Source organism: Microtus oregoni, unplaced genomic scaffold, assembly GCF_018167655.1.
Source record: "Microtus oregoni isolate MIOR12 unplaced genomic scaffold, Mior012 000009F_ref0000495, whole genome shotgun sequence".
Lineage (NCBI taxonomy): Eukaryota > Metazoa > Chordata > Mammalia > Rodentia > Cricetidae > Microtus > Microtus oregoni.
The window spans coordinates 49,937,701-49,958,808 of NW_024543068.1; the positions used below are offsets into that span (position 1 = coordinate 49,937,701).

Below are 21,108 nucleotides of genomic sequence, written 5' to 3' on the forward strand. Positions count from 1 at the left end.
ATGTACTCTGAAAAGCATCAAAGAAACACACTTTGTCCCTAGAATCAGCCAGTGAAAGAAATATGCCCTGGTCCTAAGATTAGAGTCAAAAGGCTAAGAAGGACCAGGGAAAGAATATGCCCTGGTCCTAAGATTAGAGTCAAAAGGCTGAGAAGGACCAGGGAAAGAATATGCCCTGGTCCTAAGATTAGAGTCAAAAGGCTAAGAAGGACCAGGGAAAGAATATGCCCTGGTCCTAAGATTAGAGTCAAAAGGCTAAGAAGGACCAGGGAAAGAATATGCCCTGGTCCTAAGATTAGAGTCAAAAGGCTAAGAAGGACCAGGGAAAGAATATGCCCTGGTCCTAAGATTAGAGTCAAAAGGCTAAGAAGGACCAGGGAAAGAATATGCCCTGGTCCTAAGATTAGAGTCAAAAGGCTAAGAAGGACCAGTGAAAGAATATGCCCTGGTCCTAAGATTAGAGTCAAAAGGCTAAGAAGGACCAGGGAAAGAATATGCCCTGGTCCTAAGATTAGAGTCAAAAGGCTAAGAAGGACCAGGGAAAGAATATGCCCTGGTCCTAAGATTAGAGTCAAAAGGCTAAGAAGGACCAGGGAAAGAATATGCCCTGGTCCTAAGATTAGAGTCAAAAGGCTAAGAAGGACCAGGGAAAGAATATGCCCTGGTCCTAAGATTAGAGTCCAAAGGCTAAGAAGGACCAGGGAAAGAATATGCCCTGGTCCTAAGATTAGAGTCCAAAGGCTAAGAAGGACCAGGGAAAGAATATGCCCTGGTCCTAAGATTAGAGTCAAAAGGCTAAGAAGGACCAGGGAAAGAATATGCCCTGGTCCTAAGATTAGAGTCAAAAGGCTAAGAAGGACCAGGGAAAGAATATGCCCTGGTCCTAAGATTAGAGTCAAAAGGCTAAGAAGGACCAGGGAAAGAAACACAGTTTGGCCATGAAGTCAGAGCCATCGCTGACCAACTAAACTGACCAATCCCCCTTCTCCTTGGGAAAACTCCGCCCCTAAGAAGCTCTATATAAGCCTCTCCACCCCAATCAGTTAGGGGCTGCCATAGGGCTGGCCTGAGGCTGCAGTTAATCCCTCCTTGACAGAGGCAGTCGCTCTCCTGGACTCCTCCTTCCCAAATAAAATCTCTTTCTTAAAAGAGTCTTGGGTGACAACGTTCATTTGCTGGCACAGACTAGAAGAACCTGGCTGGGATGGAGGACCAAGCTGAAAACCCTTGCTGAGATGCTCCCTAGGGGGCCTCAGCAACGCGGACCAGAAGAATCTTGCTAGGATGCTCCTTAAGGGGGGCTGAGCAAGGCTAGGCAGGAAAAAGTAACAACTTTTTGCTGGACTTTAGGGAACAGAGCAGAACTCAGCTCTCCAGGAGAAGAGCAGGATCCCTATATCTTGCAGGGAGACCATCCCCCACCGCACCCCAACTTCAGGTAGCCTGGCCTCCTGATAGGACACCTGTCCTCCAGGGCTGAGCTGTTCCATTGCAGCTCCAGCTTCCAGAGCTGTCCTATTGTGGCCCTAAATATATCCTGGCTTCTCCGTAGTCAGGATATCCCGGGAACACTACTGTAACACATTCCCCTACAGGCTATTTCTTAATTTTCTGAGAAATCACCATAATGATGTCCAAAGGGGCTGTAACAGTTTGCATTCCCACCCGCAATACAGAAGTGTTCCCTTTACCCCACATCCTCTCCAGCATAAGTTGTCATCAGTGTTTTTGATCTTGGCCATTCTTACAGGTGTAAGATGAAATCTCAGAGTTGTTTTGATTTGCATTTCTCTGATGGTTAAGGATGCTGAGCATTTCCTTAAGTGTCTTTCAGCCATTTTAGATTTCTCTATTGAGAGTTTTCTGTTTAGATCTGTACCCCATTTTTTTTATTGGATTATTTGTTCTTTTGATGACCAATTTCTTGAGTCCTTTGTTTATTTTGGAGACCAGCCCTCTGTCTGATTGTGGGGTTGGTGAAGATCTTTTCCCATTCTGTAGGCTGCTGTTTTGTCTTGTTGACCGTGTCCTTTGCTTTACAGAAGCTTTTCAGTTTTAGGAAGTCACATTTATTAATTGTTTCTCTCGGTGCCTGTGCTACTGGGGTTATATCTGGGAAGTGGTTCCCTGTGCCAATGTGTTCAAGTGCACTCCCCACTTTCACTTTCTCTTCTATCAGGTTCAGTGTGGTTGGCTTTATGTTGAGGTCTTTTATCCATTTGGACTTGAGTTTTGTGCATGGTGATAGATATGGATTTATTTTCATTCTTCTACAAGTTGGTATCCAGTTATGCTAGCATCATTTGTTGAATATGCTTTTTCCATTTTATATTTTTAGCTTCTTTGTAAAAAATCAGGTGTTTGTAGGTGTGTGGATTGATATCTGGGTCTTCTATTCAGTTCTATTAGTCCTCCCCTCCTGTCTGTTTTTATGCCAAAACCAGATTGTTTTCAGTACTGTGGCTCTGTAGTAGAGTTTGAAGTCAGGGATTGTGATGCCTCCAGAAGTTCCTTTATTGTACAGGATTGTTTTGGCTATCCAGGGTTTTTTGCTTTTCCATATGAAGTTGAGTACTGTTCTTTCGAGGTCTGTGAAGAATTTTGCTGGGCATTACATTGAATCTGTAGATTGCTCTTGGTAAGACTGCCATTTTGATTGTGTTAATTCTACCTATCCAAGATCATGGGAGCTCTTTTCATCTTCTGGTGTCTTGTTCAATTTCAGAAATGAGAATGCTTATCCCATACTTGAGTTTATGAAGATGGAAACTTCAAGAAATCACTGAGTAATTTCTGCTGATAGATTTCTGGGAACCTGATGTGTAAAACAGAGTTGACAGTAGTGAAGTGGTGTGTGGCTGGCCAGCCAACCATGGTTCTCAGCCTGAAGCAACCAACAATGGGTGTCTTTGACTCTATGGTGGCATTCATTGGATTTCCTGGGAACTGAATCTGAATATCACGAGCGACATTTGGAAGAAATAGCAAGGAATCCTTGAAAATGTCCCCAGAATAGACAATATACATGACAATATTTTCTTCTGATTCAAAATTCTTCAAGCAGCATTTCAGACATTCGAGAAGCTGCCCTGTTCCTGACTAGTCATTTTCCAGGACTCTGACCAAAGCCAGCCACCTTCAGACGGTGTGACTGGATGCCGCTTACCCTCTGGCGATGGCGTTCTTAGGCTCTGTATTTCCCATCTCTGGAGGATTAATTAATACTTGAGGATTAAAAAATTAGAGGGGGGGGGGACTGTGATCAAGAAATGAAACAGGTAGTTATGCAAAGGATACGCGATTTGAGACAAATTGGGTAATTAGGGTTTTGTTTTCTGACCTGCAGGACAAGCTGATGAGAACACCTTATCCATTCTGAGCTTAGTTTAAAATATGTGACACTTCTGATCGAAGTTATCAATTGCGCAGTCTTGGTTCTCAAAATGAGAATTCCTGATCCTGGAAAGTTAATTACGTCCCTAAAGGAAACACCGTAAGGGAAACCGGAACACACACTCCAACGGTTTTGAAGCGGAGTGATGAGCAGGTAGTTGGGGAAGGTAAGGCAGACCATAAACAACTGCAAGTCTTCCCAGCCTCACCGAGTAGCCCGAGATCTGGCCCCGGCAGCTTGCGGGCAGCGGTTCTCCACTGTCCACCAGGGGGCAGAGCTGCGCGGCACAGAAGGAAGAGAAAAAAGACTGGTTTTCTCAAGAGGCAGATGCGTGACTAAGCGGAGAAGAAATCCTCTTGGAAGGAATGATGAAATGTGCAATCTTTGCACTCACACTCTTTGTAGCTAATTGAAGGCCCTGAGTCCCGGACCTGCTGCTCTAGTTTAGATCTTTCAAAACCTCCCTGAAGGCAAGTGTTGAAAGCTTGCCCAGCCGCCAGCCTGTGACACCACTGGGAAATGGTGGACCTTTAGGTGGGCGACCTTTAGGTGAAAGGCAGATCGTTAGGGTCATGCTCTTGAGGGCATCTGCGGACCCGGCCCTTCCTATCCTATGCTTTTTGGCTGCCATGGGACAAAGCTGCTGGTTTCTGCTGCGCCCACTGTGTTTTTTCTTTCTGCAAACCCGGGCTAGAGATCTGCAGCTGTCGGCTAGTACAAACCTTCCCTCTCTAGAACAGCGGGCTCATTTGGGATACTCTGATAGTGAGTGGAAAGCTAACACACCGACCATCGGTCTAGTGTGCTGTCACAACTATTCATCCTGTTTTCTGCAGCTCTCCGGTCGGTCTGGAGTCCCTTCACGCCAGCTGTCACCGGTAGCGCCAGCCCGTAGCAGGGTCCTAATACACAGGAGCCACCATAGCAGAAGTGTGGGGAATGTTCCTTCAGCTGCCTCAGCCCAGCCACGCCCACCGAGTAAGGACCTTTGGCTTCAGTTTAATAAGAACTACATTAGTTACCAACTGAATCAAGGCTTGGTGGTCCGTTGTGGTAAAGCCAAAGGTTCAGTAATACATATCTAAACTCTCGGACATTACGAAAGAATCTTGCATTGCGTGGCTAAGTTAACACTAAATATAGACCCACCAATTATGTGCTGGGTTTATGGGCCTCATGGGAGCCCTTGTGAGCAGCAGAAGAGCAAAGCACAGAAACGGTAGAAAGTTTTGCTGTCGTTGCTCCCGCGTAGTTGTCTTTTCCAGGCAACTGAGCAGTCAACTCACAGTTTTGTAAGTAATTTGCATGCTCTTGCATCCTGAGACTGAGCTACGATTCTTGAATCCTGGGGGTTTTCACTGCATGGCCCTGTGCTTTCTTGACTTCTCATAGAAAAGATGTAGACTTGATTTTAAAAATTGCTTCCTGACTAGAGTGAACTCAGGAGTGCCCTTCACAAGGGGCCATGTCTCACTCAACAAAGCATCTTGTTAAGCTTTGAATTCTGAGTTTGTAGCGTGCAATGTGGTGTGAGTTATTTTTCTATCTGAACACCAACACATGCAGGGGGAGTGCAGATTCTTGTTTTTTTCAGAGACTATTTTCATTTGCCAAAATATCTATTGGTCAAAAATCAAGCAGCTATTAAATGGCAAAAGGCTCAGCTGTTAGCCGTGACCAAGAGCACAGGAAAACGAGATTACTTACGCGGCTCAGCCTCAGGATTAGAAAGGCTTCCATGAAAGGCTGCTGCTTTGACCATCGGTGAGTCAGTAGATCTGCGCGGTGGGGTGGCACAGGAGGGCCAGGTTAGTGTGACACCCGATGGGTAATGACACTCTGCGCTGGCCTTGCTGGTTGCTCCCGATTGCCCTGGTTCCAGCTGCCAAAGATAGCAACCGCGGGGTCAACAGCTGTGGGTTCTGGTTTTCAAGACATGTGACCATTTGCCAGCAGAGTCACTCAGGAGCCCTGCGTCCCCTAGCTCTGTTTTCCTCACTAGTTTGTCTTCTTCCATGGCGCAGTGCTGAGAAGGTATATTGAAATACATCTACTGACGTTGTGGGCTCGAGCTCACTGTAAAGATTTTCTTGCAACCCATTATTTACTTGGGTTGTCTTAGCTAAAAAAAAAATCCTTACAAATTTATTACAGATTTTATTTTAAGTTATGATCATGTTGTTGGGGGCGGGTACATGCTCACGTGGAGGTCAGAGGACAACCTGCAAACTTGCAGGAGTCCTTTCTCATGGAACCAGATGAAGGCGATTGAATCTGGGCTACAAGGCTTAGTGCCTTCTGTCTCTCCGTCCCTTGCATTTCTTGGCATCACTTTCTCAGTCTGCGGCAAGGCTAGTAAATTTTATTAGCTGGACTGTTACTCTGAAAATAGGACTTTTTAGCAATGATTTTTCTAGCTGTGGTCCTCTCCTTTGTATGCAGTTTTCTTTGCTTGCTTGTTTGTTGTTGTTGTTGTATTTTGCAACAGCAGTGACATTCCAGAGGGTGAAATTGGAGCTTGAGGATATTAAGTCAGACTCAGAAATGAACTGTGTCTCCGTTACCATGCCCAGAATAGAAGCTGTGTTTGCAGCAACGATCCCACCACCTGACACATACGAAGCTGTGTTTGAAGCAATGATCCCACCACCAGACACATACGAAGCTGTGTTTGCAGCAATGACCCCAACACCAGACACATACAGCTTTTATTTTCCTGGTGCAAAAGAAAAAAATAATGTTTGGGATAATAAGGTCTACAGAGCTTATGAGACAGAAAACTCCTGTAGAAGGATGGCTGAGCTGCAGGTGCCTAGGCAGCCATCAACACTTGGCGGCTCATCTGCAGAGGTGAGGTTTGCTAGCTAAAGCAACCCCTGGTTGCTGTGCTTTTGCCTTCAGTTGTATCCCGTCAATCATTCCCTTAGGATCACTCCATGGAATATACTTGAAATTCTATCATTTCAATATTTAGCATGCTTGGCATTGTCTCAATGCATGCAGAGCACTGTGCATTCTTCCCAATTAAAAATTCAGGAAGACGGAAGCTACAAGTAGTGCACGACTTTCTGAGCATAGGGTGCTTCTTAGCTAGGGATCCACGGACACGGTAGGTGCCACTGGGCAAATCACGACATTTTTTTAAAAAAAAATTTAAACATTTATTTATTTATTATGTATATAATGTTAGACGAGGCCATCAGATCTCATAGGTGGTTGTGAGCCACCATGTGGTTGCTGGGAATTGAACTCAGCACCTCTGGAAGAGCAGTCAATGCTCTTAGCCTCCGAGCCATCTCTCCAGCTCTGACATTTTTTATTTATTATTATTTATTATTATTATTAGTGTGTGTGTGGTGTGTGTGTGTGTGTGTGTGTGTGTGTGTGTGTAAGCCACATGTGTGTAGGTGCTCACAGAGGCTAGAGGAGGAGGCCAGATCCCTTGGAGCTGGAGTTAAAGGTTGATGGGGGAGAGTCTTCTGGCTTGTGTTAATTTCATTGGTTAAATAAAGAGACTGCCTTGGCCCTTTAATAGGACATAAAATTAGGTAGGCGGAGTAAACAGAACAGAATGCTGGGAGAAAGAAGCTGAGTCAAGGAGTCACCATGATTCTCCTACCGGACACAGATGCAGGTTAAGATCTTCCCTGGTAAGACACCTTGTGGTGTTATAGGGATATTAGAAATGGGTTAGATCGATATGTAAGAGCTAGCCAATAAGAGGCTGGAACTAATGGGCCAGGCAATGTTTAAAAGAATACAGTTTCCATGTAATTATTTCGGGTATAAAGCTAGCTGTGCAGGCAGCCGGATGGCGGGACACAGCCCCGCTGCTCCTATTTCAACAAAAGGTGCTGTGAGCTGCCTGATCACAGTGCTGGGAACCAAATGCAGGTCCTCCGGAAGAGCAGCAAGCTTCCCTAATAGCCGAGCCATTTCTCCAGCCCTGAGGTTTTTTGACTTTTAATAGTGTAGTTTAAGTGTGTGATACTTCCCCCCCCCCCCCAGATTCTCTATGGCTGTATTAGCACCTTCCCCCCATTTGGTTTCTCCCATCTCTATGGTTATTTTCATTCAGTGGTTGGGTCTTGAAAGAAATCTTTTCGAAGAATGGTATCAGGAAGAAATCTGTTGCCACCTACAGCAGGCACAACATTTACAACCTCCTGCTCCCTCTTAGAATTATTTTAATTATGTGTTTGTGTGTCTAAGTATGTGCACGTGAGTGCAGGTGCCTGCGAAGGCCAGAAGAGGGAGCTGTACTTACAGGTGGTTGTGAGCCGCCAGACTTTGGCACTAAGAACTGAACTCGGAGGGCAGTACACACTCAGACCACCTGAACCATCTCTATCCTCTGCTTTGACTTTCTAAAATGCCTTCTAGACCTCAGGCCTTATATCACCCACTAACTCACTTTATGGAAAGAAAAAGACAAAAGCTTTCTTAGTCATTAAATTAAGTTTTGGAAGACTTTTCTTCACATCATTCAATGGCCCAAGATCTCTTATATTAGATTGTGCACGTGTATGTGTGTGGTATTTGTGTGTATGGTGTGTATGTGTGATGTATATGTGTGTGCTCTGTGTGTGTGGTATGTGTGTGTGTGTGTGTGCTCTGTGTGTGTGGTGTGTGTGTGTGTGTGTGTGTATGTGCGCGCGCACACACACACGCTGATATAGGCAGGAGGTCAATGTCAATTGTCTTCCTCTCTCACTCTTCACATTATGTTTGGGACAGGGTCTCTCTCACCCTGGAGGTCACCACTTTGGTTAGATTGGCCGGCCAGTGAACCCCTCTGATCTGCTTGTCTCCTCCACCCCCATCCTGGGGCTGTGGACTGCACCACTGCACCTAGTTTCTATATGCTCAGATGTGACATCAGGACCTCATGCTTGTGCAGCAAGCATTTTGTCACTGAAATACCCTCTTCTCAGCCATGCATCAAAGCGGCATTGCTGCAGACTTCTCAGCCATGCATCAAAGCGGCATTGCTGCAGACTTCTCAGCCATGCATCAAAGCGGCATTGCTGCCGACTTGCCCAGTCTGCTCAGAGTTTTCAGCGGGGAAGTGTGCTCTTGTGAAAGAATATTTGCACATAAACCTCAGGTGGAAAAGTATTTGTTACATAAGTGATCTCAGTTTCTCAGAAGCCAGATAGAGAGATCAGGCTCCAGAACTATCAAGATTCCTCTCTTGTTGGGCGGTGGTGGAACACGCTTCAATCTCAGCACTCCAGAGGCAGAGGCAGGTGGATCTCTGTGAGTTCAAGGCCAGCCTGACCTACAGAGAAAGCTCCAGGCTAGCCAGGGCTGTACATTGCTGACTTTAAGGACCGGAGAGATGGCTCGGCTGTTAGAGCACTTGCTACTCTTGCAGAGGACCTGGGTTCAGATCTAACCAGCCCGCACAGTGTAGTTCACAGCTGTCCCTGACTCTAGTTCCCGGAAACCAGCTACCTTTTCAGGACCTGGGTTCAGATCTAACCAGCCCGCACAGTGTAGTTCACAGCTGTCCCTGACTCTAGTTCCCGGAAACCAGCTGCCTTTTCAGGCTTCCTGGGCACCAGGCATATGCTGCACATACACACAAGCAAGCAAAAGAATCAATAAAAAGGCAGAGAAAATAAAAATAATAATCATATCTGTGTAAGAGCCCTGGTTGACCTGGGCTTTATAGACCAGGTTGACCTTGAACTCACAGAGACCTGCCTGCCTCTGCTTCTCGAGTGCTGGAATTAAAGAGGTGCACCACCATGCCCAGCCTGGTGGCAGATCCTTCCTTTAGTGCCTGTATTTGCTAAGGTTTTGTCCTACAAAGCCACAACAAGCACCTCATGGCTAAGATACGTCCGAGGGCCAGGACTCATGCCAAACTGAAGAAAACACAAACATGACCATTAATATTTTTCCAATATTTATGCTATGCAGGAGAAATGCCCGAGTACTGTGCTGTGCATGCAGAGGCCAGAGGACAGCTTGTCTCTTCCAGTCTTTCCTCTCACCACAGGGATTTCTGAGACGGAACTCAGAAATCAGTTCAGGTCAGGCTCGGTGGCAAGTACTGTTATCTTGCCAGGCCCCAAGACTGCAATTTTGTGTTCAATTAGAAACGTAGAAGGGCTTGTGGCTGTCCATAGGTCTGTCTGCCCGTCTTTATGGTCGTTTGTTGGCTAGCTTGCTTTGTCTTTATAATTGTTAAGTAGTGTTTTTGCACAAAGGACTTGAAGCATGTCGAACTAAGAACCATCTGATAAGAGAGACACCCCTTGAAAGGCAATTATGAGGTAAAAATCGGACCCAGGGAAAATGAGAGGCAAGTTGGAAGCCCAGGAGGAGGGAACATAGCGGATACACACGTAAGAGCTGCTGGATGCTAACCACACCTTCGAGTCTGGCAAGCGGAGGCCAAAGAACAGCTGCTACAGTGGCCCACCGAGGACATATGTCCTCCTAACCACAGCCCTTTTAGACCCTAGCACAGCATTTGTTGACAGTGGCTTCTATGTCAGCCCGTCTTCCTGATGCTCTGGCTTGTGCCTCTTCTTCCTGATGGTGGCGTTTTCTTTCAGGGACAATGACTCACTCCTCCCGGGATGTTGGACCTCACGGCATCCATGAAGAAGGAAAACTCTATGTTGTGGATTCCATAAATGACTTGAACAAACTCAATCTCTGTCCGACAGAATCACAACGTCTATTCCGTATGTATGATCCTGGAAGTGTTTCAGGCTGCCACGGCTTTGGGACTTCCTAAAAACATCAAGAACACAGTTGGATGTGTTTCCTGTGGTGGGGGCAGGGCGGTCTTCAGCAATCCCTAAGCCCTAGAAATGCTGTTTAAACAGTCTTTTGTTTTATACTCTCAATCTTTCAAAGGATTATTGGCTTTCTTGGCAAGATCTGAACACTTAAAAATTCCCAAGAGAAGACAGGCACGCTAGCCCACACTTGTAATTCCAGCACGGGGAAGGGTGAGGCAGGAGGATGACACGTTTCAGGTCAGCCTGGGCTATGAGAGGTAGTACCTGGTAGCAGTCCCTTAGTAGGCACCCACTCATGTCCTGATTTTCCCTTTAAAACTCCTGGGGAAGACCCCTACAGTGTTGTTGTCACCGGGCAGGGTGGAGTCTGCAGAGCTGGCCTCCCAGGACCTGCTCAGCCCCTCTTAGCTTTTGCGCCTCTTGGTGACCATGGTTAGGTTCATTATATTCTCCGCTTCCCAGGGGCCTTGTGTTAGCAGAGAATGCTGAGAACATTGTTCAACACACTTACTAGTTTATAAATAAAATCGTTATTGTTCTGATGTGCAAAGAGCCAACTTCCTTTTCTACTTACTGATTACAAACTGCCCAATTAAAGTGTTAGAAGGGACGTGAGAGCAAAACGAAAATCTCCTGAACACAAAGTGTATCTTGCACCCTAAGTGTTGGAAAGCGGCCTCTCAGGCTCCCAGGGCCCGAACCTTTCTAGTTTAACTGATGAGTATTCGAACACAGTGTTAATGACCACTTGCTGTTTGCTTCACAAACGCTCGAAATTGTTTAGTTTTCTACCCGTCATTCCCCTCTGTCTTTTCCAAGTTCTTCCTTTTGTCCTTGTTTCAACTCGTTCAGATCCTCATCTGTTTATCACAGTGAGCGTTGCTGTCAGCCTGTGGTGTGGCTTTGCTGAGGAGGCTGAAGCTGTGGAGAGGATGGAACAAGAGATGTACTTGGTTCCATAATCAAGCAGTGTAATGCGTGGGACCAATTCAGAGAGGAGGAGTATATAAAATGTAATCCAGCAATCTCCCTACCCCAGGGGCTCGCAGCTCTTATTCAACTTTATCTGAGCATTATTAGGCACCTAAGAGTTACAAAGTAGCTAATGAGAGGCAATTCCCAGCACCAGGTGCTGAGAAGAGAGCCTCACCCCTAGAGCAAATCTATCTTGGAAATAGCTTTAAGAAACCAAACACCCCAGGGGCTCTTCTTGTCTAATGGATACAGACCTAAGTGATTATTCTGATAATAAAAGCAATTTCCTGAGAGATGCCACACAGTGTTTGGTCTTCCACACAGGGAAGGCATCCTACACAGCTCCATTAAGATCACTTAGGGGATGGGCAGTCGAGTTCCCACTAATTTTCTATTCCTTCTCCAAAGAATAATTCAAGCCGCTCTACTCCACAGTTAACAGTTTGCAAAGATCCTTCCACACATGTCCAAGGACATAGCCGAAGCCTACTCATTCTCTCAATTCTAACAGGAAAGATAAACAGTTCCAAAATCGCTCTTCCAAAGGCACCCCTAATGCAGAAGTCGCATCCCAGGGCTGTCCAGGGAAAAAGGGTGCCACTACATCTCTCTGTCTGGTTCTGAGATTCTGTCGCGTTCTCTCTTATTAGCGTTAGAGGAGAAAATCTCAAACACTGCTACGCACCCAGGAAGTGGAAGACGCGGTCTGTTCTTTGTGGGACTGCTCCTGATGTTGACGGTCAGCCTAGCTCTGGTGTTCTTTGCCATCTTCCTAATAAGTGAGTACTTCAGGCAGGCTTGTCTCTATTTGTGTGTGTGTCCTTCGTAGCTGACTTCATAGCTAGCTGCTGCTGCTTGAGCGAGCAAGCACTTTCTGGCCATCGGTTTTCAGCAAAAGCCTGGGGGAAACCCAGTGTCCCAATGGCACCTTGTTACTCCCGGACAGGGTCCTTGGGCACAAGTCCACAGCGTGCTCCCACAAGGTCAGGTCGTTTCTGTTACATATTTATATAAGCTTTAAATTTGCTCCAAGCTGTACACAACTTACCCTGCTTAATTTTAGTTTTCTGTACTCTGTACGTCTATGTCTTCATTACATTTAGACATAGCATACATTTCCTGAGGTTTTACACTTCCCCTCATGGTTTCTCATTTGTGTATCACCCCAGAGGTCAGTTCAGAGCAGCAAGGGCTCAGGCTAATCGCCAGAGTCAGTCCTGAGGGAGCGAGGGCAGGCCACTTCTTCCCTGTTTGGTGCTGGTTCCTGTCGTGTCTGCTCTTAGACTGGGAGATACATGTCATGCCCTTAATTGGTGACAAGGAGTCTTTCCCACATCTGCTCCTCAGTGCGGAGACCCCTAAGCAGATTCATGTCAGCCTCCTGTTTGCTTTGGAGAGCACGAGATGAGCTGCCTCTTTGCGATGTGTGTGCATGCGTGTGTGCGTGCATGTGTGTGTGCGTGCATGCGTGTGTGCGTGCATGCATGCACTCCTCCATCAGAGCCACCACAATTCTCTCTCAGACGACCCTTTTATACTATTATCTGGAGTTATTGCTACTTTCTCCCATATCACAGAAAGCTATAAGCAACAGGGGATAGGGAGGGTCTTACTTTTTTTTCCTCAATTTTTATTTCATGTCATGTATGTCTGTGTGAAGGCATCAGATCATGTGAACTGGAGTTACAGACAGTTGTAAGGTGCCATATGAGTGCTGAGAATTGAACCTGGGTCCTCTGAAAGGGCAACCTTAACTCTTAACCACCGAGTCCCTTCTCCAGCCCCAGAGAAGGTATTCTGTTTAACACCATTTGGACTGGTAGCTTATTTCTTCCCTCCGGTCATTTCTGCTTGCTTGTGGTATCTGACATTTTTTTTTTCTTTTTGAGATAGGATTTCACTACTTAGCCAAGGTTGGCCTTGAATTTGAGATCCTCTGTCCCACCCTCTTGAGCTCTGGGATTGCACGCCTGCACCGCCACGCCTGCCTTACCTTCAGCCATTTTAAATGAGAGACAAAACTCCACGTCTTTGCAATGCTTCTTATTTAAGACCCTTTTGGAGCAGAGGAGGTGGAGGTGTTAGTTGTGAGAAGACTCCTTTCGGCGTCTGAGGCTGGGTGTGAAAGAAGGGGAATTGTGCAATTTTTTTCTGTGGGGACAAGAAAAAAATGTCTATTCGCCCCACCCAGATAGACCAAAGAGCTGACTGTAGTCCGGCTCAGCTGGTGAGCAAGGAGTTTACTGGGATTGTCTGTGCCACTGTGTAGCAAAGGTGTGGCAGTTGCTTTTCTGCTGTTCTGCTAGAACACACAACAAAAGACAACTTAAAGGGGGGGTGGTCTCTAAAAGGCCACGAGGGAGATACGCAGTAGAGTCTTCTTCAATTTTGATCACCCCTCTAGGGTAGTACCCAAATGAGACCTAGCATTGAGGGAGCATGCCATGGACTCATGCCCAAGGACCCTGTCCAGGAGCAATAAGGTGCCCTTGGGATACTAAGTATCAGAGGGGTAACCGTCCATCATGCTGGGGAGGCATGGTGGCAGGAGCAGGGATCTGAGAGATGACATCTTTCACCAGAAATGAGAGGGAGCTGGAGTTGGAAAGAGAATGTAAACTCTCAGCTCCCCGCCCTCCCATTGCAGAATATTCCTTTATACTGTGAGAAGACGTGTTTACATCTCTAAACAGCCCGCCAGTGGAGCAAGTGTTCAAACGCGAGTACCTCTGCAGCAGCTTGCGTCACAGGGAAGCCCGCTCCAGCATGGGTGACAGCTTGGAACTTCCCCGTGGTGGACCGTTTGGAGATGTTTAGGTGGAGCATGATAGAGCTGGTACATCCCTGGAGGTGTGTAACGAGTCTTTCTCTGACCAGCTCCCAAACTTCTTATTAATTATGAAAGTTCAGTCTATAGCTTAGTCTTGTGCCCAACTAGCTCTTAAACTTAATTAAGCCATTTATTTTCACCTACGTTCTGTCACATGGCTCGTTATCTCATCTCTCTGTGCTGCTCCTGCTGCTTCCTCCATGTCCGTCTCGAGACCCCACCTTTCTTCCTCTCTGAGTCCTCTCTGTCCCCAGAAATCCCACCTAACCTCTTCCTGCCTAGCTATTGGTCATGCAGCTCTTTATTAAACAATGATAGTGTCATAATAGATAAAACAAAAAGAAATTATTTAGTATTTGCCTCAAATGTTTGTTTTCACTTTACTTTGCCCCCCCCCCCCCCCCCCCCCCCCCCGACAGGGTTTCTCTGTGTAGCTTTGGAGCCTGTCCTGGAACTCTGTAGACCAGGTTAGCCTTGAATTCACAGAGATCTGCCTGCCTCTGTCTCCCAAGTGCTGGAATTAAAGGTGTGTGCCACTAACTGCTTTGGGTTTTGATGTGGTCTCACTGGTTCTCCTGGTGTGTGGAATCTGCTCCCATCCGCTTCCTGAGTGCTGGGGTTGTGAACCATGCTCTTCTCAAGTGTTTTACGTTGAGGCCAGGACGCGAGGTGAGGGACTGAGAGTGTCTTTAAGATGGATGGGAGGGCACACGCTTGTAACCCCAAAGCTTGGCAGACGAGAGACGGGGAAACATGAGTTCAAGGCCAACTTGAGATTTAAAAAAAAAATGTATATTTTTGTTGCTCAAGTGAGCACCCTGGGTCAGACATGTTAATCTCATTATGTTTTATGTGAGTGTGTACGTATGTGTGTGTATGTTTGTGTGTTTCCATGTTCATGTGTATAGAGGCAGAGGTAGGTGTTGGGGCCCAGAGAATGTCATTTTCCAGATAACAGAGAAAGCCATTTCTGAGAAAGGTCCTGGAAACGACACTGAGAACTAAGTTTCCATCAGGCTTGCGGATTCGCTGATGCTCAGCACTCACGGGGCTCCCTCTGCTGGCCCTGCTCTAACAGTCGGCTTTCCGTTTGAAGTTCAGACAGGAAACCAGATGGACGACGTGTCAAGAAGACTGATGGCTGAGGGAAGGGACATAGACGACCTTAAGAAAATCAACAGCATGATCGTAAAGCGGCTCAACCAACTGGACTCGGAACGGAATTGAAATGATTTCCCCTTGAGTGGCCACGGATAGCAGGAGCTTCTCAGCTTGCCCGGAAGTTCATAGGACTGAGAAAGTGCGCTGCTTCAGGTGGCAGATCCGCTCTGACACCGGCTAGTTCAAAAACGGGGATCGCTCCGAGTTTAGAGGCGGCAGCCAGAAAGAGGTGAACCGGATTCAGGCTGATATCCTGCTAACTGGTTGCTTCAGCTTTGGTGGGGTTAGGGTGGTGGGTGGGTAGCGTGGAGAGGAATCAAGAGCAGGGAACTCAGCCCTTTACGTGCAACTGCCTAAAATGAGCGTGTTTGAGAAGACTTCCAGCGTCCTAGTGAGGTCTATGATGCCTCAGGCCCATGTATAGATTCCTGCTTACACCTAAGGCCTCCGCAGAACTCTCCATGCTGCGGTGAACCAGCACACGGTCTTCTATTGGGGTGACACCCTTCCACCACAGCTTTTGAGTACCGTTGTCTGCTGCCTGGGGAGAACATGGGTAGCAGCGGTGTGTGTGCTGAAGTCGAGGGACAAAAGAGAAAGCCTACTACGGTCTGTGACTGTCTCCTGAGCTCTCTTTGTGATAACCATCTGGTTCTAGAGACTCTCCCATGCATCCGTGGGAAAAGACAATACTGTCTATTTATGCATAATTTATAAGCCCTATTAAGCTTTGTCATGAAAAAAAAAATCCCTTGGTACCCTACTGATGACTTGAAAGAAACTGGCTAGGTGTGTGGTCTTTGCCAAATTAGAGTAGAACATTGTGTATTTGGGAACATTCTTGTTTTAGCATTTAAGAATAAGGTATGCTTGAGCAGGGCGGTGGTGATGGTGGCACACACCTTTAATCAGGAGGGAGAAGCAGATGGATCTTTGTGAATTCAAGGCCAGCCTCGTCTTCAAGAGCTAGTTCCAAAGCTACAGAGAAACCTTGTCTCAAAAAACAAAACCAAACGAAACAAAGAAGGTACGCTGTATATGACAAAATGGGGCAAAATAAGCAAGTTTATTGGCATGAGTTTTTATTTAATTAAAACACATTGTTGTGAGTCAGTTGAGGAATGTATGGCATTTTTGTTTGTCATTTTGGTTTATTCAAAACATTTGAGTTTGCTTGAAAATGAAGTAGATGCAAAAACACACTTTGAATAATAATAATACATGATGGAATAAAAATGAAAAATTTACTTCTATTATTTATGGATTGGTTTTGCACTAAAATTTATATTGCATACTTTTCTTAAAATTGATCAATATCATGTGGAAAATTAAAAACAAAATTTTAAGTCTGGCGGTGGTGGTGCACACCTTTAATTCCAGCACTTAGGAGGCAGAGGCAGGCAGGTCTCTGTGACTTCAAGGCCAGCCTGGTCTACAGAGAGAGTTCCATAACAGTCAGGGCTACACAGAGAAACCCTGTCTTGAAAATTATATATATATACATAATATATAAACAAAATTATATATATATATTGTTTATTGAAAATTTTTTATTGATCTAGTATGGCAAATGTCTCTTGTTATAAGGATTTATTGTAAAATTGTTTCAGAAAATAGAAGATCTGATTCAACAGCTCCAAGAAAAAACTCATTTCTTTCTGCCTACCCTTGTGTCTTTTTCTGTTCTTCTTACACAGTCGACATTTCTATGCTCAGTAATAAGCAATCTTGATTCTGAAACATTGTGAACTTTGTAATGTAAAGTATTTAATAATCTGGGCTTCAAACTCACATTTTCAAGGAAAGCACTTTACTGACTGAGCCGCATCTCCAGCCCCTGAAAACCATTTTTTTTTTTTTTTTTTTTTTTTTAGTGATGCTTGTATTGTCCAGATGAAAACATGGTGACCCCTCTGGCATTCACAGTCTGAAAAATACCACAGCTTGTAGCTTTTTACTTTCAAATCAAGAACATCTGTTAAAAGTTTTGGTGGGGCCAGTGAGGTGGCTCAGCAGGTAAAGGCACTTGCTAAATCTGATGGCCTAAGTTCAATCCCTAGAACTCAAATGAGAGAGAGAGAGAGAGAGAGAGAGAGGGAGAGAGAGTGAGAGAGAGAGAGAGAGAGAGAGAGAGAGAAAACTGACTCCTACATGTGTTCTCTGACTTATGTGGGCTCATGTGTGCCTGCATGGACAGAGACAGAGAAACAAACACGCATGTACACATACACATAGACACACACACACACACACACACACACACACACACACAGTAATGGGCACGGCACTATGGAAACAAACTGTGTTTAAATGTTGTCTATTGGTAAAGACCTAATATTTTAGAATGTTATTTAAGACCATGAGATCATCAGATGTAGGATGCAAGACTATTTCAGGAGGTGACTGGAATAAGAGGGTGTCTTGTTTCTCTAGCGATTTAGTCTGGAGAACGCTAGGGTCTGTTGTTGCCTCCCTGAGATGGAATCAAGACCTGTCTCCATTGGACTCATCAGTGACTTGGGAAAGGGTTGACAAGGGGAGGGGAGAGGCAGGGAGGGGAGCAGAGAAAAATTGTACAGCTCATTAAAAATCAACAACAACAAAAAAGAAAACCTAAAAATAAAAAAAAAAACAAAAACAAAACTGAGTCATGAAGGTCTTTGAATTTCCAAAGGGTGAGCACAATAAACTTTGTCTCTTAAAAGTTAATTGCCTTGGGCATTTCATTGTAATATTATGAAACAGGCTACTTCATTTAATGTTTGGAAAATAATTCATGAATTTATCCTACAAAATATTAATTTGAAAAGTTGACACTATTAATGTATATTCAAAAGTTTTTCTTCATTCATGACTTTAATTTACTGAATATTAACAGAATTTCAAGGATCCACAATTCTTTTTCCCTTCCTTCCTTCCTTCCTTGCCCTTCTTTCCTTCCTCTCTTCCTTCCTTCTCTCTCTCTCTCTCTCTCTCTCTCTCTCTCTCTCTCTCTTTCTTCCCTTTTGAGACAGGGTCTTTCTATGCGTAGACCTGGTTGCCCAGGAACTTCCTCTGTTCAACTGACCTCAAATTCAAAACTTACCTGTCTCTTCCTCTCCAGTACTGGGATTAAAGGTATGCACTCCCCCACACCTAAAGATCCTCTATTTTGATGTTAATATGAAAACATAAAATTCCAGCACAGAACAAGGAAGTCAGAGTTACCTAAGATCCTGATTGCCAATCAGCATGGTATACTTCATTGTGTCGGTTCTAATTGGTAATTTTTCTGCTTCCCCAAAAGAGTTCAGATTCACTGGCATTTCACAGTGAGCTATTGATAGTCATTAAGTCCTGAGTGCCCTAACCACTCTCTGGGTACCGGCTGGGTGCTCTGCACAAAAGCACAGCTGGTTTTCAGCAGGCTCCTGTCTTCAGAGAATACAAGTTTTCTGGAAGATGTATACACATAATTAAAAATGCAAGTACTCTGCATGCCAGAGAAATGATTTCATTTTTAACTGTGTGTATGTGTGTCTGTGTGGATATGAGTGAAGGTGCCCCTGGAGATCAGAGACGGTCATTGGATCCCATTACTTTGGGTTTACAGGTGGCGCAAACCTCCCTGCAAGGGTCTTCCTCAAGAACAATGTGGTTCTTAACTGCTGAGTCATCTTCCAGCCCAATAGCTATGACTTAGTCACAGGATCCGGTAGCAGGAGCTGTGTGGTACCTGTGATGGTTGAGGCAGCCATGAGCACAGGAGAAATGACGTACGGCACCCTGTCCTTGTGTGTGTGCCTGGGTGAAATGTCAGACCCCTCCTTAGCTCCTGGAATGTTTACACTTGTCCTTCAACCGCTCCTCTCCTCCTTTTCTGTTAGAATCCGCTCACGGGTCCTGCTCCCCACCCAGCAGTGCTGAAACTGTCTTACTACAGACTTACAGCTTCGCTTTTTGTGTCTAATTCCCAGGGGACCTTCAAGACAAGGCTTGTCAGTCAACTCTTTTGAAATTGCTGCTCCCCAGCACATGGCATTTGCTCTGACAAAGGTCCTTAGGAAACACAGCAATGATTCTTCTCTTCCTTTGCACACACACTCTCTGCCATTTCTGAAGCCCCGTTCTGCTTCGTAAGCCCTTCAAAGATTACCCTCGCCCAGAGAGCAGCCAGTGAGTGCACTGTTTCTTTAGAGACTGACTTCACCCATTCCCATTCCTGTGGCAAGTTCTTCCAGGTGAAGACACCCCCTACATACTGCGCCACGAGCTCTCAGTTCTCAACAGGTGAAAAACATCCTATAAACCCCACTGCCTAAATGAAGGTTAACCCTGGAAAAAAAGCCCGCTGACCAAGGACTGTTCAAAAAGAAAAATGGAGGCTTTTAGGAAATAAAGCTTTACGTGGTCAGCCCCAGCGGCCATTCCAGAAAGCCTGCCTTCTTTGCCTCCAACTCCGTTTCCATGTCTGGAGTCACACAAAGTGAAGTTAATGTTTGTGGAGCCTGGAAGATGAGCGTGGGCAGGGAGTACTCAGACCTAGAACTCCATGACGCAGTCAGGTAAGAAAGCGGTTTTGATTCTCAGCAGCTTGAAGCAGACCAGGAGAGACACGCTTTCACCCTTTGCTTAGTTTGGACAGATGCTATGTAACCAAAACCACGTGTGTGTTATATGTATGTACTTGACTGAATAATGTATGTAGTTCAGACTGGGCAGCAAGTTGTTTCTGATGGGTTTTTCTGCATGGTGAATGAGCCAGGTCTGGGAGGAGTTCCTTAAGTTTGAAAAAAATATTTTAGATATGATTTGAGAATGAGACATCACTTGTCAGGAGTGTGTAATATAAAACTAATAAAGCAAATTCATTGAACAGATGGATGGATGAATAAAGGTTGTCTGAAAAGGATATCGACTTATTTTAATGTTTCATTCTAATGAACAATCATTTGATGTATAGGCAAGAATTGTTTTATAATTGAAAGGAATGTCAGAAACGTCAGAAGCAGAAATGAGTTCAAAAACAATTCTATCACCATATGAATATATTCTATATGAATATAACTTCAGCATGTGAATATGACTCTTCCTATGCAAAGAGAAAAACAAAAGGATAGATAGATAGATAAAGCACACGTGTGAGAAAAAGAATGAACTTCTTCTTGTACTATAGCAGGCAGGAGCATGGCTCCCAGGGTCAGATTTTTCCGTTTTCACCCTCCTTGGTAGCTGTGCCTGAACTGTGCAGCCTCTTTCCTTATTTGTAAATGGGATGACACTACAAATTCTCAGTATCGATGAAGGCGAAGTCCTTACAACTGTGGTTGGCTTGTTTAAACAGTCAATGAATGCCAACCATATGACACTTGTTATGTTTGTTAGTGTAAATAGAGAAACCATGGACCATAAATGTCCCGCTCAGGGCATCAAATCATTCCCTTTCAAAATGAAATACATTACTGTTGAAAATGGGGAGTCAATGAAACACGGTTTCATTTGAGAGTGGTTATCAGTTGTCCACAGCTTCTGGGGATTGGTTTTTTTTTTTGTTTGTTTGTTTTGTTTTGTTTTTCGAGACAGGGTTTCTCTGTGGTTTTGGAGCCTGTCCTGGAACTAGCTCTTGTAGACCAGGCTGGTCTCTAACTCACAAAGATCTGCCTTCCTCTGCCTCCCGAGTGCTGGGATTAAAGGTGTGCGCCACCACCGCCTGGCTCATGGGAATTGTTTAAATATTTCACAAGTCCTTGTTGGAACTTTAAGTCTTACGAAGTAAAGTTCAAGGAATGAAGTTCATTTTTACTTTATTGGAATTAGTTTTTTTGTGAGTAAATGAGAAGCATAGTGTTATAACCAGTATAACCATCAGATGGCAGTATTGTTATAGGTTGATTCCACTGTGGCCATCTTTCTGTCTGACTAGACAACAGTAGCCTTTAGGAAGGTTGGTGTTCCAGGTATTCCCTGTGCGCTGGGGGAAGACTCCAAAGAACTCACTGAGAGCCACA

At 45.1% G+C, this 21,108-nt stretch overlaps 1 protein-coding gene across 1 annotated transcript; it reads left to right on the forward strand.

Moving 5' to 3' along the window:
- The first annotated feature begins 9,968 nt into the window (after window positions 1-9,968).
- Window positions 9,969-15,187, forward strand: Lsmem1 (leucine rich single-pass membrane protein 1). The gene is made up of 3 exons (XM_041657940.1): window positions 9,969-10,095; window positions 11,781-11,909; window positions 15,057-15,187. Exons 1-3 carry the CDS (start codon window positions 9,969-9,971, stop codon window positions 15,185-15,187), a joined length of 387 nt encoding a protein of 128 aa, XP_041513874.1.
- Window positions 15,188-21,108: the final 5,921 nt, after the last annotated feature.

Bases quoted from the DNA above. Each gene is read 5' to 3' on its own strand.
- Lsmem1 (XM_041657940.1), top strand. From the start codon at position 9,969: ATGACTCACTCCTCCCGGGATGTTGGACCTCACGGCATCCATGAAGAA. The intron at 10,096-11,780 runs GTATGTATGATC...CTCTCTTATTAG, and splicing joins AGAATCACAACGTCTATTCC to CGTTAGAGGAGAAAATCTCA. The intron at 11,910-15,056 runs GTGAGTACTTCA...TTCCGTTTGAAG, and splicing joins CTTTGCCATCTTCCTAATAA to TTCAGACAGGAAACCAGATG.